The sequence below is a fragment of the Gossypium raimondii genome, chromosome 9 (genome assembly GCF_025698545.1).
Source record: "Gossypium raimondii isolate GPD5lz chromosome 9, ASM2569854v1, whole genome shotgun sequence".
Taxonomy (NCBI): Eukaryota; Viridiplantae; Streptophyta; class Magnoliopsida; order Malvales; family Malvaceae; genus Gossypium; species Gossypium raimondii.
Window position 1 is genome coordinate 1,275,741 of NC_068573.1, and position 27,934 is coordinate 1,303,674.

At 32.4% G+C, this 27,934-nt stretch overlaps 1 protein-coding gene and 1 long non-coding RNA gene across 7 annotated transcripts; one reads left to right on the plus strand and one right to left on the minus strand.

Annotated features, from left to right (window-relative positions):
- Positions 1–296: 296 nt before the first annotated feature.
- On the minus strand, positions 297–23,388 carry LOC105798062 (ubinuclein-1). 6 transcript variants are annotated; one of them, XM_012627957.2, is made up of 12 exons: positions 22,924–23,388; positions 20,017–20,093; positions 17,122–17,216; positions 16,634–16,914; positions 11,246–11,345; positions 11,034–11,143; positions 10,830–10,916; positions 8,457–8,561; positions 7,890–8,030; positions 7,754–7,801; positions 2,456–2,557; positions 297–904 (listed from the first exon to the last, which is right to left on the minus strand). In XM_012627957.2, exons 1-12 carry the CDS (start codon positions 23,131–23,133, stop codon positions 485–487), a joined length of 1,776 nt encoding a protein of 591 aa, XP_012483411.1. In that variant the 5' UTR covers positions 23,134–23,388; the 3' UTR covers positions 297–484. The 6 variants fall into 6 exon arrangements, with proteins under 6 accessions (XP_012483411.1, XP_012483410.1, XP_012483409.1 ...); XM_012627956.2 differs by having other exon boundaries at positions 16,634–16,917; XM_052620772.1 differs by adding an exon at positions 6,945–7,167 and having other exon boundaries at positions 761–899; positions 16,634–17,216.
- Positions 23,389–26,414: 3,026 nt separating this feature from the next.
- LOC105798065 (uncharacterized) lies at positions 26,415–27,369 on the plus strand. Its single transcript, XR_001134905.2, has 2 exons — positions 26,415–26,569; positions 26,957–27,369. It is a non-coding gene; the product is annotated as an uncharacterized LOC105798065 (long non-coding RNA).
- The last annotated feature ends 565 nt before the right edge of the window (positions 27,370–27,934 follow it).

The following is a 27,934-nucleotide window of genomic DNA, read 5'->3' on the forward strand; positions in this document are numbered from 1 at the left end:
CAGCAGAAACACAGCTTCACAAACTGTAATTCAGCGTAAAAGTACCATAGAGGTCATGGACTACATGTTAGATTGCATTTTACTTTCTCTACTCAAAAAATAAATAAATTAATCTTTATTCGTTAAACCAAAAGCAAACTAATCATTCTATTAAAAATTTCATCAATATCTACCATTAAAAATTAGTCCTTGTACGTCAATATGAGATACATGTGACAAGTCATATGTAGCTATTTGGTTATTACTGTTAGAAACGGATAAAATTTTTAATAGGAAAAACTAATTTGCTCTTGATCTAACGCACATAAATTAATTTGCTCATTTTTTTAGTAAAAAGAGTAAAATGCAATTTGACTCCTAATACAATAACCTCCATGATATTTTTACCAAAATTCAGCTGATCCCCTAAAATTATACATGCAAATTTGCAATTTTACATCGCCTCACTCTCCATGTTGTGAAATTTAAGTTGAAAATAGCCAAATCAAACAGGATGTCCACAGCTTGGGGGGGCAGCCAATTCATGACTCGCACCATCTGGATGTCTAATAGCCTGCTTATGAGACTTATGAGATCCCTTTTCCAGTTTCATGGATAATTTCTTCACTCTATTCTTGTGCTTCATTTGCTTTTTCAGCATTGGGATAGTCATTTTCTCATTCTTCTCTTCTTCAGAAATATCCAGGCTCGAATTTGGTGGCACACTGCAACTGTCAAGTGGTGCAGCAAGGTGCTGGTCCAGGGTTTCTTTACAATAAATTGTCATACAAGGCAAAGCTAATACGTGACCACTAGACGCAGAAGCTTGATTCTCTTGCTCAGCCTGCAATTGAGAAACTGAACAAGCTTCTACAACACCGGTCTTCATTTTCTGTGCCGACTTCTTTCTCCTGTCCTCTCTAACCTTAACAATAACCACATCCAAACATTTACAACAATTTTCAATTTTAGAATAAAAGGAACGACATTCTATGTTACTAAATGTAGCTGCTAGGACTAAAATGCAGCAAACCAAATCTTAAGTAGACTGCTACATCATGATTTTTCTGAGTAGATAAAATTAGTAGAAGTATCATGGAGGCCCCTTACTAGGAATTAAATTGCATTTTGTCCCCTTTACTAAAAAATGAGCAAATTAATTTTTGTACATTAGGTTATAGAGCAAATTAGTTCTTTTGTTAAAAAGTTCATCCATTTCTACTGTTTAAAACTAGTCCCTGTACATCAACATGAGGTATACATGGCACAACATATGTCACTATCTGGTTATTCCGTCAATCACATCAGTTTTTAAGAGCACAAATGGATGAAACTTTTAACAAAAATGATCGGTTTGCTCTTCGATTAACGTACAAGGACTAAGTTGCTCATCTTTTTAGTAGAGATAGAAAAATGCAATCTGACTCCTAGTATGTAGGCCTCCATGGTACTTTTACCAATAAAATTCTCTACAGGACTCAAATATGCTAGTATAAGCAAAAAACTGATTGAACTGAAAATGCAGAAAATCAAACCATAAATAGACTGCAGCATCATATGATTCTCGTGATTAAACTCTATACAGGATGTTAATTATACATTTCAAAGGCATGCTGTGCAATGCTGCATTTTAGTCCAACACCAACATATGAGAGAATGGCACATTCTATTCATTGAATCAGGGACAAAAAATTCGAGCACTGAATATTGCATCTAAAATCCATTTAATGTATGTATTTCACAGCACTCCCGTTCAAATTTCTTGCAGGAATTACAAATTTTATTGATATCTATTAACTAGAGAGAAGTTACTTTAGTTTTTCCACGGTTCAATGGAGGAGAAAGAGAGCATCAATCATAATAAAACATTTGCCTGTGTAGTTTTCTAGATTTGATTTAGTGGGAACAACCGCCAGTAAAATCATTTCATAAATTTTCAATTGGAAATTCCACTATGCTTGTTAAGTGGTGTTATCCCACATCTCTTAAATCATAAATTTCCTATGATCTCAAGTTAGACCTTTAGAGCCTATTGGTTCTAGGTTAGATACTTAACACAATATCAAAACCTAGGTTTGCTATTTATTCTTGCTTATTACCCACATGAGGTGGTCAACTCCTTGTGAAGTATCTATGACCATAAGAGGGTAACTAGAAATTAGTATCATAAAGGCTATAATCTGGCCCAGTATATCCCCTTCATCCCAACCTTCTTTATCAAAGATCGGAACCTGCAAATAAATGATTTAAATATAGTCCTTTGACAGCCTACCCCATCAAGACGAAGGCCTCCATTCATTAAAACATAATACTTTATATCCAGTATCTATTTATTTACTCCTAGTTTTGAACTAAAAAAATTAAATTAATGCATTTGATCCTCATCTCCTCTTTTCAATATCTAATGATACCAAATTATAATGCAGGATTGAACTAAAGATTAATATTGAGCAATAAATACAAAACATGTGCATACCTTATCATGTTCACACAATGCCCTTCTACGTTCCTTTGCCCTACAAATTGCGCTTTTTATACCATGTTTGTCCATGATCCCATTTGGCCACAATTCTGCAAGCTGGATGACATATATAGAGTATAAATAAAATGACCCAATGAAAGAAAAGAACGTCATTAATATACTATGGAGCACGGACATGGACATGGACATGTAATACACGATACGAACACAGTGACACGACAAATTTTAAAAAAATTAGGATACGGGTATGGCAAGACACAGCAATAAAAAATATTTTAACATTATAATGTTTCATTTCAAATAAAAATATTAATATGTTTATTAATTTATAATCAAAATTAATCTTTTTATACAAAAATTAAATTAAGTAAACAAATATTATATGTATTATTATCATAACATTTGTTTACTTTAATAATTATAAATAATGGGCCCACAATTTTTAAACTTTACTTTTTTCAGTTCTCGGTTCCCAAAGTTCCTTATTCCCCATGCCCCCCTTTTCATTTCTCCACACTTTTTTCCCTTTTAAGGTTTTTCTTCTTCCCTGCCTTTCCTTCTTCCATTGTCTTTCTTCTCTTCTTTTTTCGTTTCTGAAACATACTTTCAGGAAAATAAAAATCACTATACCCGTGTCCAGCAGTGTCCCTTTTACACACGCGTCTTGACCGTGTCCAATTTGAAAAAAGAATTCCAACGTGTTAAGGCATGTCCGGTATGTATCCAACCGTGTCGGCAGAGTGTACGTGTTGAGGTGTACTTTTGTTGCAAGGTTTACCATGTTGGCGCTTCATGGTTAATATAAAGGTGCCAACTAGCTCAGTTGGTAAACCTGGCAACAAAAGTAGTAAAATAGAAGCAAGGAAAAGAGTGAACATATTGTTATGATGAATTATAGGTTGCACCTTATTTATGAGATCAATTTTAATCTGTGGCAAAGTTACTAACTGAAGTGATATTCCATTAAGATAGCCATTTTTCAATACCCCTCCAACTCGATATAAATTTCGATAATTTTGATGAACCTCCACTAATTGCTTATTTAATTGGTAATCAACAAATGGTGAATTATAGGTTGCGCCTTATTTATGAGATTAATTTTAATTTGTGGCAAAGTTACTAACAGATGTGATATTCCATTAAGACATAGGCCATTTTCAATGCCCCTCCATCTCAATATAAAGTTCAATAATGTTGATGAAAACTTCTACTAATTGCTTATTTGATTGGTAATCAACAAAGGGGCAAGAGAACCTTAAAGAAATAAAGAAGTGGCTTATTTCCTATCTAATTACAGTTGGAAGAATAAAATGAACTAAAATTCTCTAGTCAACTACTAGCAGAATTTTGAGTTCCAAATTTTAAGCATAATAAGCAACTACCAACATCTAGGTCCATACGGCTTCAATTAAAAGTTCCTTACTTCAAGATAGAAAAGTTTTATTGATTTCTTTCAATGTGATAGGACACACATACAACAAAACATTTAAGACCAAAGGAAAAGTAAAACAAATCAAAACTCCAGGCCAGAGTCAAGAGGACAAACAAGTTGAAAACAAACTCGTTAGAACTTAACAGTAGGGCTTTGAATGAATAGTGCATTTAATGATCAGTACGTTATAATTAATAACTTTTTGTTTAATGTATTTATAATATAATTATTAATATTTATATTTTATTAGTTTATATCTAAAAATAAGATATATGTTTACTTGTATTCTCTTTTTTATTAATCATAATCAATTTTTAAATGTTTGTGAACATGTTCATCTAATTTTCAATAACAAGTTCATTCAATTTAAACAAATGGACACAAACACAAATAATTTTAAATAAACGAACATAACATAATTTTGAAATTCTTAATGGTCTCAAACTAAATAAGAATGTTATGGATGCCTCTGTAAACGAACAAAAGGGACATGGGCCACAAGAAGTCAAAGGCACCAAAGATGGAAAAGAAGACAAATAACCTCATTTTCAGTAGTATAATTAGAAGGATTTATTTTAGTAATTATTTTTATTACAATTCAAAGTTCTTAATTTTAATTTCCTATGTAACCTCTATTTAAGACTACTGGGAGTAGAAAGAGTAAGCCAAAGTTTCATTTCAATTACAAAGATTTAAGACTTCCTTACAAGTCTAATGTACTCATTAGGAGCTCCCTAAGAGTTTGATATATTATTAATCATAAGTTCTTCATGAGGTACGAATCAAGTACCAAGGTTAGTAGCTACTAATGACTGAAAAGATGTTACTTGAGTTGGGTAATGCCTTCATGATCATCTCTTATAATAGCAATATCATCCACATATACTACTTAATAGATGCACTTGTCGTAGCCAGTATGACAGTAAAAGACTGAATGATCTGCTTCACTTCTTTTCATCCCAAATTCTTGCATAACAATGTTGAACTGCTCTTGGGGATTGTTTTAGACCATTAAAAGATTTTTGCAGCAAAAAAGCTAAACCCATACTCCCCTTGAGCAACAATACCTGGTGGTTGCTCCATATAGATTTCTTTAGTTAATTCACAATGGAGAAATGCATTCCTAATATCAGCTGATAAATAATCCGATGATTCATTGCAGCAAGAGAGATTAGGATTCGAACCGAGGCAATTTTGGCAATTGAAGAAAAAATCTCTCATAATCAAGACCAAGAATCTGTGTAAACCCTTTTGCAACCAGCTGCACCTTTAGCCACTCTATCATCTAATCAGAACCGATAACTCTGTAAACCAATAGACAGCCAACTGCAATTTTACCCAATGATAAGGTAACAAGATCCCAATGATTAGCATGAAGAGTATTTATTTCCTCCATAACTTGTTGTCATCCAAGCTCTGCCTTTGTTACAGTAATAATCTTAGGAATGGACAGATTGGATATAGTCACGGTAAAGGCATAACATTAAGGTGATGATAGGGATGACAATTCACATTACAAATTTAGATATCTACAGATATTCAATTTGGATTTTGTGTATTCGAATAATATTCAAATTAGGATGTTACAATTACTATCCGTTACGGGTTCGGAGCGGATACAGATAGACCCCCTCAAAAAGAGCCGACAGAAAAACAACTATAAAACAAGAGAACCAAAGTTATGATCAAAAGCACCTAAGTCAAGTATTTAAGGTCCATTTGAGAAAGACAAAGTTAAGCAAGCAAAAGAATTACTTGGTTGAGCAACAGAAACCATGGTGGAAAACTATTGTTTCTGTTGTGATGTTGTGATATCTTGCATAATTATGTCATGATTCTAGGTTAATTAGCATAACATTAGGCATATCATATCATATCATATCATATCATATCTTAGACTTTCCTTATTTTTGTATCTAGTTTTTATTATAAATAGGCTATGTAACTTGATGTAAATTGACAAGTAATATTTTCACACAAGTCTTTATCTATTTCTCTCTTCTTTACTTCTCCTTATTTTTCTTTCTTTTTCACGGCTGTTACAGCCAACAGTAGAGCTGCAACAGCAGCTGTTTTCTTTCTTCCTCTCTCTTCTTCACTCATAATAATTTGATCCAAATAATGTGACTGATTTGGACCCTTGTGCATGGGAGGTTGGTAGCAGAAAAAAGTTCATCTCTTTGAACCTACACTATATGAGCAGCAAGCCAATTATTGCAAGAAGATCGCCCATGTAAAGCCCAACAAGTGTCACATGTGACAACTTTCGTCACAATAAATGCAGTGGGCTAGAATCCTCTGCCTTTTCCTCTTATATTATATCCTTGCTAGCTAGTTTTCTATATGGCTAACATAGAGGAGTTTTCCACGACTTGGGCTTGGTTTGATGAGATATGAAGTAAACGAGTACTCACATCTTCAAGATTAAGAATAATTGGGCTAGCAAGAATCTAATCTGAGACAGAGACTAGATCTGGTCATAGTCCTATCAAAGCAATTACCATAAAAAATCTCTATTGTCCCTGATCAGGAACATCTTCAAAAAGAGGCATAAGAACATTAAATTTGTCCTTCAAAGTTTCAACTTGACCCAAATACTATCAGTATCCTGCTGATTTTGTTGCAGATGAACAAGGCTCAAAACAACTTTATAAATTCGCTGAATACCATTGGTGTATAAAATGTCGGCCTTAGCCAAAATTTTATAACACGTTTTAGAAGACTAAAACCAAGTAGCTTTGGCTCAAGTGAATGCCACAATAGACTACATAGTTGTGCATCAATTTTGAGCCAAGCATCTCTTTTTTTCTCAGTAATTTTACTAGCACCATTTTCTAAATGATCCTTTTACCCCCTTGCCCCATAAACCAGAATTCAACAAAAGCAGCCCAAGAAGCATAGTTATTACTATCTTGTAATTTGACAGTAGTATTAACAAGTTAACCAAAAAATAAAAGAGAGGTTTGAGAGAATCTGAGATTTCAACCATGTTGGGAGGAACAAGAAATGCCCAAATTCAAAAGGGGCAGAATAACAAATTGAGGGTCTTACTTGAGTTGAAATTATAGGGCAAGACATTAGAAAGAGCCGACGAAAAAGTGGTGGTCAAAATAGTGCTCACGCGTCGGTGAGTGGGAAAAGGAAGATTCCTTGTAGCAGTGTGTGTGGTTTGCACGCGCAGCTTCTGTCGACAGAATTCAGCTGAACAACTCGACAGTGGAAGGGCTTTCCAATACAGGGGCAGTGAGATCAGATAGGCTCTAATACCATGTGCCTTGAGAGAAACAAAATGGTGAGAAGAAAATGTAGAGGCTGTAGCGAGAGAATGCTGAAACAGAAAAGGAGCAGAAAGAAAGGGAAAGGCCAAATAAGAGGAGGTTGAAGTTCTAAAAATTCAGCTTGATTCTTCCTTCAACCTTGAATGGGATTTTATACTATCATAAACTATACTAAAAAGGAAAGAATAAGATTACAGCCTATATTATACAAATTTTTTAAACTCTACTCCTAAAATCATGTCTATCAATCTCTAAGATTATGTCTATCACAATACAAACAAATAGTCACCTTACCTAACCTATTTTCTACTACTAGTTAAAAATTTGGCAGCTCAAAGCACCTTAATAGTTTGAACTAAAAAGGAGAACAGAGAGACAGGATAACAACCAAGTCAAAAGGCTCGAGACCAATGTTTCACAAATTAGGTCAAAGATTGATAATGCTACACCTTATGCTTGCACTTAATTATCAACAAAGAATAAGCCAATGCTTAGGATATATCGAGGCAGTTCATTCATAAAAGAAAAACAAATAAATTGGATCAAATGACTGCAACCAAATTTCATAGGAGCAATGAATACCTCGACATATAACTTTCTGATTTGCGGACCTTTGTCTTCATCTATCCCCTACAACCATTAATAACGTAAAGAACTTAGTGACCTAATAAAATTATTTATAATACAGAGAACATGAATAGTTAGTTGATAAAAGCACCTGAGTGTACAAGTCATAAAGATCACAAATTTTATCCTCAATGACGTTATCCATGCTGTATTGTTTTTTAAGGGCTACTTTTTCTTCATAACCAACCACTTCTTGTATGTCACAAGTTGGTACATCTCCTAGCATAGATGCCTGGGAAGCAATGCAGTTAATAAGCAAAGAACTAAAATATTATCATCACTTTCCACCGAATATGCACATATACTAAATAATATATTAGCATGAGAATGCATTTCTAACATAAGTGACAAGATAACAATTTGCAACCATAAATGTTTGTATCACATTATTCTCACAACATAAGATGGAGATCAAAGTTCCAGCCTATATGTTGGTATAAGTGTTGTTTCTTATGAGAAAGAAAAATGTATGATGCTGGTGATCAAAGTGATAGTATCCATATCTTTCATGATATAAAATACCAATGAAGATAGAAAGAGGCCAAAAGTTATTGAAACACCAATATGGAACCAAGAAATCAAAAAGAGAACTTCTATTGAAAGAAATTAAGCACCTAGAACTAATTTGCATATTGCTCAAAGTGATTTTCGAGGAAACCTGCGATTTGATCATTTCAATGACCTCCAATTTGATCTGTTCAAATCTAGAAGCTTTTTCTTGCTTTGCCGAGAGTCCCATTAAAATCATCTCTTTTAAGTTCCTCTGAATCCAAACAATCGATTGAGGCAGGGGCAAAAAGAAGGTTAGTATGCAAGTACATAATTAAAACATAATGAACCTAGTTATGAACATGCAACCATCTTAATTGTTAGACAGAGAGAGAACACGGTTTATACCTAAAACCTTGCAGTATATAAGTTTTTCTAATCGGCAAAAGTTAAAAGTCGACATAATTATGTATATAGTGTTATAAAGATCAAACATTATTACAAATCATAAAACTCTAGCTATAAGTTCTCCCACTTCCATCACCAAGAAGAATTTATACATGGCAATGTAACACTTTCCTAGTTCTTGAAATGACACACTAATATATCATTTCTTTTTCATTGAAGGAAACATTATTGAAGAAAACATAAGAGAAGCTACAGCATAGGAAAAAGAATTACAAGATGTGGATACTGACATGACAATGAATGTGTACTGCATCATACATACAAAAGAGAACTCCATGCATTTCGTTTACAGCTTGGATACAAGTAATTCAAACTTTTATTTCAAGACTCTAGAAGATTCTAGTGGGAGTCTTCTGCCATATGCAAATCTATTTATTTACCATGATATCTATATCAAAACCCTCAAAATAGAAACAAATATGTATACCTATTATATATATGGATATCATGAACAATAAGCACTAAAAAGCCTTAATATGTGTTTACACACAAGCACGCATACATATGCATATCTATATAAAAAATGCAGTGGAAAATTTTTATTATCATAACTTCCTTATTTGGTATTATTATCATGGAAATATGTGCTATTGGATTGCATATAAATCAAATTAATCTAGCCCAAACCTTTATAGGCCAGCAGATTGTACCCAATAAATTCTAAACTTTCCAAATAAAAGCCCAATTAACCAAACTTGGTGTTCAACCCTAGTACCTAGTTTCTCCCTTTTTACAATGAAATAGACAGCAGCGGCCATACACCTGTGTACCTTTTATTGCATTATCTTTCAACCCAATATTTAACTTTCTAATATGGGTTTCATCTACATAGATTGAGGGTTAGTTCTTCATTGCTGTTGCGGTTGAAAAGTGCTTTTCAAAAGTGTTTTTCAAGAGTGGTAGAAAAGTGTTGTAGAAAAGTGTAGTTTATTAATTTTTAGTGCTCTCCATTGCTACCAAAAATTGTGATGGAAGGTTAAAATGTCCTTTTCAAACATGATAGTAGAAAGTAAAAAATTTGTTAAGTTATATGGTATTTAAATAATTTAATATAATGATACATGAAATATAAAGTTTAAATACTTTTTAAGTAATTAATATAAATTATTTCTAAAACTAATGGTATATAAAATACTTTAAAAATTAAATATAATAATAAATAAGATTTAAATAATTTAATATAATTTAATATAAAATATAAAATAATCTAATTTTTTATATACTTTTTAAATAGTTAATATAAATAAAGATATTTTTATAAGTTTCACTTTCAAACGCAAAAGCCAAAAGCACCTAAATTCCAGCTTTTTGGTTGAAAATACACTTTTTGACTTCACTTTTGACTCCAAAAGCTAATTATTCTTCATTTCTTCTACGGTGGAGAAGCACTTTTAGCTTGAAAGTGCTTTTCCACCGGAGAATGCACCATAAGATGAGTCAAGGCCAAAGCCTGATACGGCATTATAAGCATTTTTTCCCACTCCTTTACATCTTATTATTGGATACTTCGTTTTAGCAACATCTTCCCAAGATGCAATGCATACCAGAAACAGATGTGAGAGGAAGCAATGCCCATGCTTCATGGAAAAGAACTCAATTAATGCATGCCTTTTCTGTGCCTTTTGCCTTTCAAGGCAAACGCTTATCAACAAAAAGCAAGCTGCCCTAGAAAAGACCTCTAGTCTAGAGGGGTTTAAAGTTCTTTTCCTCTATTGCACTGCATCTTAGAACCTAGGCACACGGTTTGACTTCACAACTAATTTTAAATTATTTCCTCATGTAAAGAATGAATAAATAATGTAACACAAAAAGAAATTTAAGGGAAAATATACTAGCAAATCATAATGCAAGTGCATAAACACAAACAAAAATACATTTATATAAAAATAATAGGTCTATAATCAAATACATGCATCCCAATCATGCTCATATGGCCTTAAGGCACCATAGTCAAATTTGATTAAATTTTACTTCTATCAAATGTTATGCACTAGGCTAATAGGTTTTACTGTCCAGATTTTGATGCAGTGGGCTCCTGTTCACTAATTCCAAATTTGTGTGACTAAGCTCATACCTTCAATGTTCTCAATTGCACCGAATGTCCGAGAATATTCATAAGGTTGTTAATTAACTCCTTGGATATTTTCCCTTGGCTTGAGCGCTGAAATTACCATAGAATATGATTTAGAACGTAATCATAGCTTTTAGCAAGAAGTGAAACCCTTCCTCGTCAAAGGAGCTAAAGAATAGTTGAACGGATGATATATTTTATTCTTACTGCTAGTCTAGCAACTTTAGCAAGCTTCTGCTTCACTTCACAAGGCAACCTTCTTTTGATAGTGGTAGATGAAGCATCAATATCCTGAACTTCCATAGTTGATAGTCTTGCTGTTACAAATATTGAGTAGACAGTAGCAAGTTATAGAGAACACATCTTAAACTTCTTTGTAAGCAAGAAATTGAACATACAAAAGTAACCACACAACTCACATTCTGCAACAACTTTCTCCAACTCTCTCATTGCCCTTTCAAGCATTATTCCTTTTGTCCTCAAATTAGAAACATCTTTTGACTGCAAAGAGTGACTTTTCTGGCAATTTTGAATATAAGATCACCTTAATTAGTCTAAGCACATGCAAATCATTATACAACTTTGAAACAACAAAGATGAAAAACACAATTGCCAGGACAAGAAGTAAAATGTACCAACCTTTATACATTAGAAAGAAGTTAACATTCAGAAGTTAGTTCATCAACATTCTTTCTCAGCTCAATTATTAAAAAATTATAGCAGTAACAATTTTGGCCCCAAAAGGCAACAACGTTCTACCCCTTCATGTATAAAAGCCAATTAGTATTGCTTAACAATTTTTTGAACTTGGAAATCTTCTATCCATGGGTTCTACCAATATTTGAGACAATTTAAACCAAAACACTATTAGTTAGGTTATTGCAAAAGTTCATGCATGCTAACATTTGGCTCCTTAATTAAAGAGCTACTGCTTAGATGTCCTGTTCTTGTTTACATAAAAATTAAAAGAATAGAAGAAACATGGAACCACTCAGCAAACAAGAACTTGATACATATAAATTGTTACCTTGTCCAACTTCAAAAGCTTATCATTTCCACCATCAATGGTTTGGAGAAAGAAGACAGCTATCAATTGTGTATGAGTAATTTTCCAGTCACTATTACTTTCTAATTTCTTTTTCCACAAGTCATGTTATGTAATCACATGTACATTAGCCAGACATTAGAAAAATCCCATGTCATGTATGTTTCTAATCTGATAGAAAAACACAGGAGGTTTGAATCTATCATCAGATATAACTTTAAAATCAAAAGAAACGACAATAAATTATCTACATTTCTAAGCATGTAAGTTAATCTGCTCACATCCTACTCGAGCATGACTTGCTAAGTGCTCATAGATCAATTTAATTGCTATCAAGTCCGAGTAAGTTTCAGCTTGCTAAGATGACTTTTACTAATTTTTTTGTACTTGATCTATAATATTACATATAGAAATATTATTCCAAAACTTGAAAGTTGTGATTAACCTGATATAGCTAAATTTTCAGTTAATATACATTTAGTTAAGAGTTGAGCATCAACACTAAGACAATGCGAAAGCCCACTATTACAGACTATGGTAGGATATAGATACATGAATCTATGGAATGAGAATAAGGATTCTAACTATGAAAGCTAATTATAATAATTTAATTTCAAATTCTAAATAGGAATCAATTATATCAAAACTGTTGAAAATCTTTGATTATTTGATAGCACTGAATAGCATATCTTTAGATATTACAGCCGATTTTAGAGATACAAATTGGATATATTCCTAATTGATTCAATGCTTCATGTATATATAGTTGTACATATTTCTAATAAGTACGTAATTTTTAGAGAGTTTTTCCTCAATACATTAGAGTATTTATCTCTAATTTCATCATGGTATCAGTTTTTTTATCAGATTTTTGTGATTTTTTTTCTGATTTTAAAATTTGTTCCAAAAATTTTATAAAACACAAAATTGGTACTTTCCACCCTAGCCTTATTTTTTTCTCTCTCCGCCCGTACCATTGGAGTCGAAATACACTCGCCAGCGAAACCCCAAACTCTGGAGACCAGAAGACCCATGCGTGTTGATGTTGCAAAAAATTTTTGAATTCTGCTACTCTCACCTACACTCGTGTTGAAAATAATGCACAAATTTTTGAGATTTGTAATAAGGTCCACGATACAAAACAGGGGAGCTAATATCTTCTCAATATTTTGTTAAATTAAGTGTGTTGTGGCAAGAACTTGATTATTACCAAGATTTTCAGGCGTCTTGCACCGATAATGCCGAAAAATTTCAGAAGATGGTGGAAAAAGAGCGCGTTTTTTATTGCTTGGTTGGGTTGAATACTGAGTATGATTAGATTCGAGTTTAAGTTCTTGGCAAAACTCCTTTTCCTTCTCTCCATGAGGCATACTCCTATGAACAATAAGAGGAGAGTCATCGTGTTGTTATACTTTATAATCCATCTTTTGAGAAAGTTGGTCTCATTCCTAATCAGGATGGTCCATCGGGTGGTAAGTTTAACAAGGATCACTTGACGTGTGATTACTGTAGTAAGCCTTGGCACACTAAAGATCCGTGCTAAAAGTTGTATGGTCACCCCACTTGAGGTTGTGGTAGAAAACAAGGGGATAATACTCGACCTCAGGCACATTTGTCAGACTCTGTGACAACAGAGGACAAGTCCACTTCTACTGGGAGTTTTACCTCGGACGAGATTCAACATCTCCAACGCCCCTTGTCTCAATTGGACTCTACCTCGATTGGTAAGTCTAATCATTCGAAATCAAGTACTGTTTTAAATACTCCATCTACTTCTAAATCTTGGATTATTGATTCCGGTGCGAATAGACATGACAGGGTCAAACAAAAGCTAGTTAAACTATACTACGTGTCTATATAAAGATAGCATGCGAATAGTCGATGGCTCCCTTACCTTCATCTCTAGAACAGGTTCTATTGTTTGTACTCCTAATCTCACTTTATCCTCTATCTTTCATATTCCTAAATTTCCAGTTAACCTCTTATCTGTTAGTACTATCACTAAAGTCTTAAATTGTAAACTTAAAAATTCTTTCCTAATTACCGTGTCTTTCAGGACCTCCAAACAGGGAAGACGATTGGCAATGGTAGATTGTGTAATGATTTATATCTTCTAGATCGATCGCCCAATATGTCTCAAGCCTTAGTTGGAGACAATAAAGGTGTCAATCAAGAGATAATTCAGTGACATAGGCGGTTAAGACATCCATCATTTATTGTTCTTGCCAAGATGTTTCCTACTTTGTTTTCAAGAACTCAGTTAGACTTTTTAATTTGTGATGCCTGTAAGTTTGCTAAGCATACAACAAATAGCTATCCTTTACGTAATAATAGAAGTATTGTTTCTTTTAAGATTATTTATTCGGATGTTTGGGGCCCTACTCGCCTTCTTTATCTAGTAATCGTTAGTTTGTTACATTTATTGACTGTTGCACTCGGATTACATTGGTATTTTTATTAAAGTCCAAAAGTGATGTTTTCTCATATTTTCGTTCTTTTTATAAATTAATTACTACTCAGTTTAATGCTAAGGTTAAAATTTTGCAAAATGATAATGGAATCGAGTATAACTTTAATGATTATATAGAATCATATGGGATTTTGGATTAGACCAGTTGTCCAGATACAAGTGCTCAGAATGATGTTGCCAAAAGAAAAAATCAACATCTTTTGGAGGTTGTTAGATCACTTATGTTCACTATGAACCTCTCAAAGCCTCACTAGGGGGATGCGATTTTGGTTGCTACTTATCTCATTAATATGATGCCTCTTCGAGTCCTTGATTTTAAAAGTCTCATTGAAACCTTATAGGGCAAGACAGATTATCCAATTTCACCGAAGGCCTTTGGTTGTGTTTGCTTCATTCATCTTTGACATAGGAGCAAACTGGATCCTCGAGCAATCAAATGTGTTTTCATTGGATAATCTCCCACACAAAAGGGTTACAAATGTTATCATCTACCATCTAGAAAGTATTATGTAAATATGGATGTAACATTTCGTGAGAATGAACCTTACTTTTCTTCATCACAACCATCTCTTCAGGGAGAGGTTATTGAAAATGAAAGATACACCCTATTTTGTTACCTTTCTGAGGTAGAATTTAGTTCCAACAGAGACTTAGGTTCAAGAGAAGACTAGTGGAGGATTGTTGGATAGACTTGATTTAAGAACATACACTAAGAAAAGCAAGAAAAAAGACGCCATCTTACAATCTACTTTATGCCTTGACTTTTCACTATCATGTGAGTAAACTGAAAAAGCAAGAAAGAAGATGTCATCACATGAAAGTTCCTCCAGGATTCAAGGATAAGAACACTAAAGGAAAGGTATGTAGACTGAAAAAGACCCTATATGGACTAAAGCAATCTCCCAAAACCTGATTTGACAGATTTAGTAAGGCTATGGTGTTGTTTGGATCATACCCTCTTTATAGAACATTACAAGGGTAAGATTACTCTTCTTATAGTTTATATTGATGACATAATTATGACTAGAGATGGCAGAGAAGAAATTGCTCGGATTAAGAAACAATTGGCTCAGGAATTCGAAACCAAAGACTTGGGAAAGTTACAATATTTCCTCAAAATAGAAGTGGCTAGATCGAAAGAGGGAATCTTTATTTCCTAAAGAAAGTATGTCTTAGATCTTCTAACAAAGACTGCCATGTTAGGTTGCAAACCAACAGAATCACCTATTGAGAGTAATCACAGGTTACAAGCAGGAATTAGTGAAATGGTGGATAAAAGAAGATATCAAAGAATCATCGGACGATTGATTTATCTCGCTCATACTCGACTTGATATAGCCTATGCAGTTAGTTTGATAAGCCAATTTATGCATGATCCTCGCGAAGCCCATATGCAGGCATTATTGCGAGTTTTGTGCTATTTGAAGTCTACACCGGGCAAAGATACTCTTCTCCAAAAATAGTCATCTCAAGATAGAAATATTTACAGATGCAGATTGGGCTGGCTCACGATGACAAAAGGTCTATAATGGGTAATTGTACACTTGTGGGAGGGAACTTAATCACTTATAAGAGCAAGAAACAAAGTGTTGTGGCTCGATCAAGTGCAGAGGCTGAATATAGAGGCATGACTCAAGGTGTTTGTGAGCTTTTATGACTGGAAAAGGTATTGGAGGAGCTAAATTTGTTAAATGAAAATGGATCAACCTTGTACCATGACAATAAAGAAGCCACAGCATAGATCAAAATCCAATGCAGCGCGATAAAACCAAGCACATCAAAATAGATCGTCATTTTATCAAGAAAAAAGTAGTCAACAGTGCCTTAAGTCTATTTTATTTAGCATCCGAAAAATAATTGGCTGATGTTTTTACTAAAAGGCTCAACTATAAGACTTATTATAATCTTCTTTACAAGTTGGGCATGCAAGATATATATGCACCAACTTGAGGGGAGAATGTTGAGAACCTTTGATTATTTGATAACATTGAATAGCATATCTTTAGATATTACACCTGATTTTTAGAAACGCTAATTAGAGATATTCTTTCCTTAATTGATTAAATGCTTCATGTATATATAGATGTACATATTTCTAAGAAATACATGCTTTTGAGAGAGTTTTTCCTTAATACATTAGAGTATTTTTCTCTAATTTCAACAAAAACAAAGGCATTTCATTCACAAATATCCTAAACAATGAATTTACACATGGCCATTAAATGTGACAATTCACAAAATAAGACCAAATCCTAAATATTCTTTATGAAATTTGGAGATATAGTTGCTTACCTCTGACTGCATTGGATAAACAGGAAGATTAAGATCTGGCAGTTCACCGCATGATTTCTCCCTCTGCTCTACCTTCGTGGAAATTCCTTCCACGTCATTTTCAATCATCAATTTTCTGACAGGAGACTCAAGTTTTTTACAAGGCTTTTTTTCCACATACTTCTGATTTGTAGCTAGAGAGTTTGTATTATTCTCTAAATTGTTGGAATGGACGGTTACTCTCCTATACTTATCAACATCCTCTGAATTTGATGGAGATATAGAAGCATCTTTATTTGAGACTCCTATGCATGAAGAATGCTCAAACTTAGTTCCAATATTAGTAGTTGTTCTAATAGAGCTTACAGAAGTACTAAAGAGATCAAGCAATTTTTTATCATGTTCACTATTAGCATCTAAGTTCTGCAAGAGAACAAAAGATTGTTCTCTAGGCACTGCATTTGTTGCAACAAAATTTAGCCTCCCCTGTTCTACTTTCACATGCTTACTAGGTTCGTGATCACCAACTTTCTCTCCTTGAGCTTCAGCCATATTTTTACTTCGTTTTCTTGATGGTTGAGCCACTGACAAAACTATTTCATTTCTGGACCAAATCAATATACAATTAAAAGAGTCAAATCAACAATAAAATTAATAAATTATTTTCTCAAACAAAAAGTATGGTATGAATAACTATTAAAAATAAGCAAACAAAAACAAGTATGCATCACAAATCTGTAATTATATGACGATATAATAGCTCATATTGGAAAACATGGTTTATGTGGAAATCAAGGGATGTAGTAAATATATTTAGGAGTAATTATGTTGATCAATGATTGGTATAAATACATTACTACTAATTTATTGACTAGTGGTTGGTAGAGATAATTTAGGACTAGTTCTTGCATTTTTGTAATAACACCCTTTATTAGGGCCTAATATCCTGCTTTGTATAGTTTCTTATTTTTAGGCTATTGTAATTAACAAAAATAAGGAAAAGAAAAAAGCTTTATTCTCTCAAAAATGCTCTTTCATTCCCTTCCTCAACACACTTTTTTCTCCTACTATTCCTAGTTCTCAACATGGTACCAAAGCCAGTTCTAAATAATTCCTTTAAAAAAATAGAAGAAGAGAAACTAAACCTCACAAGCCAGACATGGCAAGCTGTGACATTAAAGCCTAAGCACTTAGGCGTAGCCAAAGTAATTAAAATTGCTTCACAGCCTCCCAGGCAAGGCTATTTCAAAGAGCTGATTGCTTTAATGCGCTCAACTCTAGATAAAAAAAAACCAGTTTTGACCTCTTGAATCTTCATTTTTTTTTCTTTTTAAAGTCAAAACACAATAAATATGATTATTTTATTAATTCATATCTCAAAACATTTTAAAAAATTCTAACGGAACCTTCAATCTCTCTTTAAACCTATGTAGCTCAAATTGGAGTATGGGTGTCCGACAAGTACGTATCTAGACATTTGACTCGTAAATTGATTTGAACTCAACTAGAGGATACGCGACAAAAGGATCCGAGAGGTGAGTGCAGGGCTCATCTTATATATATGCTTGAATATATAATATATATGATTACAATAATTGGTTTGAATATATATATGTGATAATAAATACATTATACTAATTTTAGTTTTTACAAAAACATTTCTCTATTACATTTCTTTTTAATTATCATCAATTATAAATAATTTTGAAAAAGAATATAATATAAAATATTTCAATTGGATTCAATATTTTGGGCCTTCAAACCCAAGTCACCTCATATTTCTTTTCTAAAGTTTTACATTTTTTCCTATAGTTACTTCTTATACATTTTTTTTACTTTCAACACTTCATCCATCTTAGAGTTGAATTCTCAAAAAGACAAACTTAAAAATCAACTTGTGTAGCTTTATTATCTAATACCAACAAGGATGGTGTAGTCATGTTGTGGCATTACCAATTAGGTTATCCAAATATGCTCAAAAAAACTATACAAATCAACCATATCAACCATCTTATCCTTCCTCAATTATCATAGTTATATTTAAAGATCATCTCAAATCAACAATATTTCTATGTTCAAGTTTCAAGGCCTATAGTTTGAAGACCATGATCATGGCACAAATAGGTCCCATGGAAGCCTATTGGTTAGATAAGGCTTATTTGACCCACGAGAATTAACTCGATTCAAAGAACTGATGAAAAAGCCTGTCTATTTAAAGACTGGGTGACCCAATGAAACAGATATGAAAAATTAGACTACCTCGGTAAATAGGGAAACTAATTTTAAAAGATTGAAAAAAATAATATTTGATAAAATTAGACGTGATTTGATTATATAATATTGTAAATCTATTAATTGTAGGGATAGACTTCATCTCATTCTTAGATGTAAATTTAACTAGACCGTTGGATTTGAAGGAGCTCTACTATAAATAAAGAGTCCCCCATTCAGTTGTAATTCATCCATTGTATTTCATTCTTTAGTAGTGAATACTAAATTGAGAACATTTACTTAAACAACTTTCGTACATTATTTTTTTGTGGCTATTCTGTTCTTTGAGCATTTTTTTTAGCTCGAGTTGTTTCCGCTATATAAATTGATGTCTTGTAGGAATTCTACGAGAATCTTTACTTTGTGAGGGTTAGGTTGAGTTAGGCGTGTTTGAAGCAAAAGAATCGTTTAAGGCCGCACGGATTATGAGACTAAAAGTCTAACCCTGTGACAGTTGGTATCCAAGCTAAGGTTGCGAAAACACCATTAGAGATGTCGAAAGAAGCTGATCAAAGTGAGCCAAGGAAGACCCATTGAGGGGACAGAAAACCAATCCTATTGAAAGACATATTGTCAGCTGTAAAAGAACAAGTGATCAATCTCGAAGAGTCAATAGGGGACGTGAGGAAGACACTCGATGTGGTCAACAGACACACAAATGACTTGAAGGAGTAGCTCAGGGGATTTGTGATGATTTCTCTCAGTTTCAATGTGGAAAAGGTACAAGAGTTGCTCAATTCCACTAGGAATAAGCTAACAGAGAGGAGCCGTAAAATGATTTCTCCCATTCAATGTGGAAAAGGTCTACGCGGCAAGTTATGATTGGCTAAATTTTTTTTCTAATGGGACTAACAATTGAGGTAAAATGGGTAACGGTTTAATAGTTTAGGTACCAGTTCTGACCAAAAAAAAAAAGTTTAGGTACCAATTTAAGAAAACTAGTATAGTTTAAGTACCATTTTGTTGTTTAAGCCATTAAAAAATAAAGAATCTTTCAAAATTGGCATATTGCTTATCAACCATGCTTTATATTAGAAAATCAAAAAAAAAAATATCATTTTCTTGGAGCATCCCAACAATGTAAAAATGAAAAGTAAATAAAGAAGAATGACTTAGATAAGGAAAAAACTCACGTGCATTCCAATTTATCAAACTTTACAAGTAATCCATTTTGTTTACTTGTTGACTTGTCATCTCGACAACATTCATCCTGCGTGACAATGGACAAATGAACATTTTTAGCGATCATTAAATAGATGAAAAACGCGGGAATGCAATGATTTAGTACTATTGCTAAGATATTAACCAAGCTATACTTGCAAAATTACAAACAAGAAACAAAACCCAATTGAATCATAACAAAATGTTCGACCTACATTTAGCAAGATGTGCTGATATTTTTGGTACAAAGGCAAGTACCAAATCCAATTTCCGTAAAAATTATTATAAAATAATGGATTGAAGCCGTTTCATTGAAAACAACTTCCGTAAAATGATTTCTGAAAAATAAATTGATTTCCTAAAAAGGGTAATATTTTTTAGATTTTAGATGATTCTGTGTAAAATATTTTTCATTATTTGGCAAAATTTTCTAAGAACTTTTTCTAAAAGTTGCTCTTTAATGAAACAAACACAACATAAATATATTTATTACAAAATATTATAGTAGCATGTCCTTTTGACAATCAAATTTTATTTTATAATAAGATAATATCTTATAATAATTAATATCTTATATAAACTTCATAATAAACAATTCCTAATTAAGTTTTAATTTAAATTACATATATTGGAGTAGATAATGACACATCGAGTTGGAAGGATAAATGAAACTAAGCATAATTTAAACGAACACTCATTTTATGTAATCAAAATATTCATATTTTAAACTATAAAACATTTGTAAGTTATAATATATTTATTATTAAAATATTAATATAAGTATTCTCAAATAATATATTGATAATATTATTTAAAATTTAAAATGATTATTGTTAAAATTTATTATTAAGATAAAATCTAATATTAAATTTAATAAATTATATTAACAATTTATTATATAGATGAATATTTGGTATATTGGCAATGCATTTTTTATTCCACAAGTCTTAAAAACTGACATGTGTCTCTTTTTTAAAATATTTATTTTAAATATTTTACTGTACCCCTAAAGGACATTTGTCAACCCCCTTACCATACTTGTGGAGTCTAAAACTTCACTTGCAGTACCAAATAATTTCCCTTATATTATTGAATATAAATGATTAAATATATATGTTTAATAATATTGAATATTATAATATTTTTTAAAATTAAAATTAAAATTTTATTATTAATATGATAATATTAAACTTGATTTAAGTTAATTTTATATAAAAATAAAATTACTAATAAACTAGCTCTTTTTCGAAAAATGACTTGCGCTTTAAAAAAAGGTAAGTCAATTTTAGAAAGAAAAAAAACTTATTTTCTATTGACCTGTAAGTCATTTTTCGTTGATCAAATTGCTTTCAATCAAACAAACGCAGGACAATATAGAAAGAAAACATTTTCTGTTAAGTCATTTTCTATGACACAAACACATCCTTAAAAGTCAAAGATTCACAGCAACCTTTGAGACTAAATCTTTTGGCACTCTAAAGCATTTGATAAGGTATCAAACTTCAATTCCAGCTTGGTTAGTCATTTATGGAAAAACTACATCCCAAATCATCAGTACTTGACCAATCTAGTTAAACTAGTCTTAGATAACCAAAGAAACAAAGGACAAGAGTTTGAATTTTAAAATGGAGTCTAAGAAATATATGCAATAGAGAACAAGTTGTAGCAATTAAGTGATCTACACAGGAAGATGTGGTTATCAAATCATTTGTCCAATGTCTTAAGATCACGAAACAAGTTAGAGGGGTATTGCCTCTTCCTCTTTCTTTTTTATGTCCAAGGACACAAAAGCAAGTATTAATTAGAAATTATTGCTCATAATATAAAGCGGTCTTAAATAAGATTAAGGAAAAAGGATCATGCCCAGATTCACGCTTACCACATTGAATAGTTATAACTGGCTAACTTAGCTTTACCCTACATGGCATCCTAAAGTTTACAAACATCAAGTGAACCACTAGTGGCTAAATTGTAACACGAAAGCACTCAGTATTTTGTTCAAATTTTAACATTTAAGTGGGTTCATTTGCAGCAATTTTAAAATGAAACAGGATCTTCATCTAAAATACTACCTCATTGCCCATCCAAAAACCAAAGAATCACAAATAGATTTGTATAGTATAACTGTTTCTATTTGAAAAAATGTAGTTGGAGAAATCATCATAAAACCCTATAGAACCACAAAGGCCCACTCAGGAATGCAAATGCCTTTTACAGCTAAGCCAGGCAGAGAGAACATTCTAGATCATGAAGCGGATTGTAATAGTGTTATCTGCCAAAATTATTTTGGGTAAAGGAAACCTAAGCAATTATTCTGTTTTAGTTCAAAACAGTAAACACTACAAATACAAGATTAATCTGACTTATGTTTAAAAAGATGCCATAGGTAATATTTTCATGGACGACCCACAACAAGAAACCAACTAACTAAATCTATCAACCTATTAGGTATAAAGAATTAGCATTTAGCCACTAAAGCATGGACAGTTAGGGGAATTTACATCCTTTTAGTTCCGACAACAAAGAAGCCAATGGTTGCAAGGAATCCTAACACAATTAGTATTAATCAGATTTCATACTGAAATATAGGTAGTCGCATTGCTGCTTCTTTTTTTGTTGAATGTCAAGCAATAAGGAGTGTGGTTAAGTCAAAATTAATTGGATTCAAAGCAGTTTTAATTTCAAAGAACCATACATTTACCTATAACACTTTGCTCCAAAGCCAACCCATATAATTAAATTTACCATAAGAATTAATAATCACATTCCATTCCTGCAAAGTTAATTTCAATAAAGTCCAAAATCCAATCCTAGAAAATAAAGATATAGAAGTAAAAACAAGCAATTTAGCAAGATAGGCTTGGACCGCAAACTCTCACCAGAGAATCCTCAGTGTTTGGGGCAGTCAAATGAGGAGACGTGTCCTGGGCATCTTTGATAAGCCTCTTCCAAGAAACTATCGTGGTTTCACCAGGCCTGAGTTCGATGGTGAATCTTTGGCGGCTAGCACATAACCAAGATGTTGAACCCGCTGAAACCCTCGTAGAGGTTTCTCCACCAACACCAGTGCTTTTATCACCTTCCTCCATGGGATCAGCACTTTGAAGATTCTCGATTTCTATAGCATTTGGGTTGAATTTACCGCCATCGATAATCAAATGAACAACTGTGATCTTTCTCGGGAAAGAGAAGGTTTAAGCTGTTTAAGTCGTGTTATTCAAACAAATCCATTGAATTTGATTTGAATATGCATTCCTCTGGTCAAATGTTTGCCCTTATTATAAGCGGCTTGCCGATTGGGGAAACTAAGGGCTAAACTAGTGTCGGGTAAAGTGCAAGCTCCAACCTGGTTCCAAATTTGAAGTACCTTAAATACAAAAATTGAGTTTGAATAATAAAAATATGTAATTTATAAATATATATTAATATATAATATTATTATAATGTAAATATTAAAAAATTTACATAATTATATATAATTTTTAACCAATAATAAATTATTAAATATTAATTAAAATAATAGAAATAGATTTTTTTAAATAATATAAGCAGGATTATAATGAGTATGGGTTAGCCATTTGCAAATATGAACGGGTTTGAGCAAAAAATTAGGATCATGTTTTAGGTTGGGTCTAGCTTGGGTAAATACAAAATGTGTTAATATTATATTTAGGTCTAACCCGAACCCAACTCGACTCGCACTGAACCTAACTCAATCCCATCCATGAACACCTCTAATATATGTAGTTTGTGCCTCAGGTTGTTAAAAGTACCTAGTTTGTACCTAATTTTTTTATCTAGTTGACAACATTTTTTAAACTGAACTGGGGGTCGAATCGATCAGGCTACTGGTTCAACGGTTCGATCAATTCAATTAGTCCAACCAATTTGATTAAAAAATATTAAAAATAAAAAAAATTCTAGTTCAACTGTTTATTTAGCCAATTCAACTAGTTCATACAGGTACCCCCGCCAGTTATCAGTTCAATCGGTCGATCCTGTCTGGTTCAAACAACACTGCTAGTTGGTACTATTGGACCTGGTGCCCTATGTGTAGTATATTTGATTTGTATACTAGTATTTTTTTTTCAAACAAATTGGTTAATAAAAATACCAATCAATTACATTAATATGCTTGTATATTGTCCTCGATAGTTTTTACATGCAAAGCAAAATGAAAGCAAATATTTGCACATTGGTTATCTAATGTTTAACTAATACTAAGTGATGTTATTGCTTGAAAAAATTCAGTTCCAAAACGATTTTCTTGCACAACAAAAAATAAAAATTTTGAAAATCGTGCCAGTTTGTGAACTTTTCCCTAAATAATACATGTGCTTTGAGCGATACAAATCATAGACATTCTCGACTTTCAACCGAACGACCTTATCTACTATTCTCGTACCACGAACTACTTTGAGTGTAGGGTCGAATAATTATGAATCAAACACAAAATCAAAAATAATTTTCATACTTTCAGCAGGAAAGTAAATCTTTCTCTTATAAAAACCAATAGAATTATTATTCCCGAAAAATAAAATTTATACTTAGAAATAAATTCTCACTATTTTCGGGTAGAATAACAATATCTTAAAATTTGTATATAACTTATTGTATATTTAGCCCTACCAGTGTCATCTATTTATAGGGAGAAAAAGTGAAACTCTTAATTAAATAATAGAAATCTATTTAATCGAAAAATAAGTTCCTAGTTGAACTAGGGAAAAGAGGGGCTAATAGGGTGTACTTTCCCTCATATGTATTTGTTGAGAAATGTGTCTGTCGAAACCATTTTTTAAGTTTGAAAAAAACAGGGATCGACTTTGAAAATGAAAATGGGAGTCGCCACTGATCTTTTATTGTGGTGTGATCGGATCACCTTGAAAATAACTTTAGGTCTGCGAATTTTGAGAAAACAAGTTCGGGGGTCGGTTACGCATGAGTAAGGGTTAGCACCCTCGTGACGCCCAAAATTGGTACCGAATTGATTGTTTAAAGTCTTAATGTCGAAATTTTGAAAAGATTTTAGAATACAATCCCACGAAATAAAAGCCTGAATAATCAAATTGAATAATAGGCCCTACTCATTTCAAATAAATAAATTGTCGCACTCAGTAAGAAATAAATCGTCTTTTAAAATTTTAAAAATTCACATGTTTTGAAAAGGATATTTGGTTATTTAGGTCAATCGAGAAATTAGAATCCAATAAGTTAGGGTTCAATTTCTTGAAATTCCTAAACACCAAATATTGCCTTTATTTTAAAATCAAGATAACCAGTAAGTTAGGATCCGACATCTTGAAATCTATAAAGTTTTATTTTGAAATTACACGGTTTTAACAAAGTAAGCACTTGGCTATTTAGAAGAATTGAAGCGCAGTGAGTTAGGGCACAATTATCTCAAGAACTATGAAAACCAGGCTTTTTTGAAAATTATAAAATAGAATGATTTTAGTGCTTTAATGAAACACCATGATAATATAGACATGAAAATAGAATGTACACTAATGAATAACAAATAACCAATAAACAAATACAAAGACTAATAAGAGGGAACTAATTAAAACAAGCGAATAAACACAAATAAAGTGTAGCAGTTCAAAATATAGATTAAGAAACAAATGGTATGAAAGCAGGTGAATTATATAATTAATAAATTATATATACAAAATTTTAAAATGAATAACACGTATAAAAGTTTGAAATAGATTTCACATGATTCTAAAGTAAATATGGTATGAGTAGAAAACTGAAATTTATAATATAATTATTCAAATAAATAATATATACATAATAACAATACAAAAGGTTGAAATAAACAAAACATGTAAGTAGGGTTTTTAAAAATGAATTATAAAAGTAACTTATCTAAAAGAAAGCTAAAAGATAATAATTATAATAATAGGAAATCATAAAAAATAAATGTTAAATTTAAGTAATAATTGATGAAGACTTAAAATTATAGTATATAATAAATTTAAGAAACAACCGCGAGATGAAATAATGTTAATTATATTGATGATAAATTTAAAATATTATTAAGCTAAACCATATAGAAATATTATATCTAAAATTAATTACATAAAATGAAGTAACATACATCCAATCAAATAAACTATAAACTAAAATAAAGAGGATTAAATTGGATTTAAAACTAGAATGGAGGGAAATTCGTAAATAAAATAGAATAAAGGATCTGATTACAAAGCCGGAATAACTCAGAGGGATTTAGTGCGCAAAATTTCCCTTTTACCGCAGAAAGACGCGGATCACATATGCAAACGGGTCGGATCATCAGTTACAGGCCAGTACGGCGTCGTTTTAAAGCCACTAACATAGGCTTAAAACGGCACCGTCCCTAAAATTTGATTCAAACAACCTTCTGCCATTTCAATCTCAGCCGCAAGCTAGAAAACATTTTCTCCTCTGCCACTTCGAACCTTAACGACTTGTATTCTCAAAACCTCTGCCCCAAACTCCGATCAAGGCGAAGCGAGCAGAGATCTAACGGCGTGCTTCGAGAAGGTAAGTCTCTCCTCCTCTATTTACTACTCCTTTTTAGTCGATTTATGCAAACCCATCAAAACAATCAAGAAACAGTAAAGAAAAAAATGCTAAAAAAAAGAAATAAAACCACCTTCTGGAAAGAAAATGATCAATCTTTCCTGGTTTTTTTCTTTTAAGAATCTTTCTTTGTATTCAATAATCGTGGGTGTTCTACATTCAATCTCCGTGTAAAACAGAAAAAAAAGAAAGAAAAAAAAGGCCCCTCAACAATACAGAAAATGGGGTTTTATAGCCCCCGAAAATACCCATTTTCTTCTGTTTTTCTTCTATTTTCTATTTGCTATTTTTGTTATTCCCTGTTTGCTGTCGATTTCTATTTTTTCTTTGTTTGTTTGTCCTCTACAGGTACAGTCGTACGGAGGTGGTGGCGTGGCGCGCGTGGGAGGAGCGGACGTGTGTTGGCGTCGACAGCTGAAGGGGAAGTTAGAATCCTTAGGGTTTCTGCTTCCTGAAATGTAATGGGCTACTGGCTGTTGGGCTTGTGCAACCGGGTTAGGCTAGTATTTGAATAGTTTAGGTATTGAGTTTAGTTTTAGTTTTTTTAATTGTAATTGTAATTGGGCTGTGTAAATGGACATTTGGGCTAAATTTAAATATTTATTTATTTCTGAAATGTATGTGGGTTTTAATAGTTGGGCTCGGGCCGGGTAAAATTTGGGTATTACAGTGTCCATATTGTAGTAAATATGTAATTGTTTTCTATTTATTTGAATGATGAATGAATAAGTAAATAAAGTTAATTTCACATTTCACTATTATATCTTTTGTATTTTCTGTTTTTTATATTTTGCATACATAGCAAAATTATGGGAAACAAATATTAACTCATTAATTGTCTAAAGTTCAAACTGAAGATAAGTGGAATTATAAAGAACGTTTATATTGCGAGAAAGACAATTTACTTCAGTAGATAATCTAAATGAGTCCGTAATTCCATAAAAGAATCAAAGTGAGCATTTGATTCAAATACAGAGAAACATTATTACGTCGTCTACAATTTCAATTAGGGAGATTACTAGTATTGGCTATCGGAGCAATTGACTCTACGAGTAGAGACATAGATGTATTCATTGGTAGAATGATATATTGGATTGGACCCAAGATAAATTAATTTTAAATCCGTTTGTGAATTAATTCACTTGTGACATTTATGTTGTGATTTACCTAAAACTTGAGTTAGTCACTGACCATGCGTATGCAACTCATGAGCTTTTATATAAGTGGAGGCTTATGCTCTAAAGATGATCGAGCCCATAGCCGGTATCTTGGGTACATGACTTGTGTATGGCATGACTTTACTAGCAACACTATAATTCTTAGCTC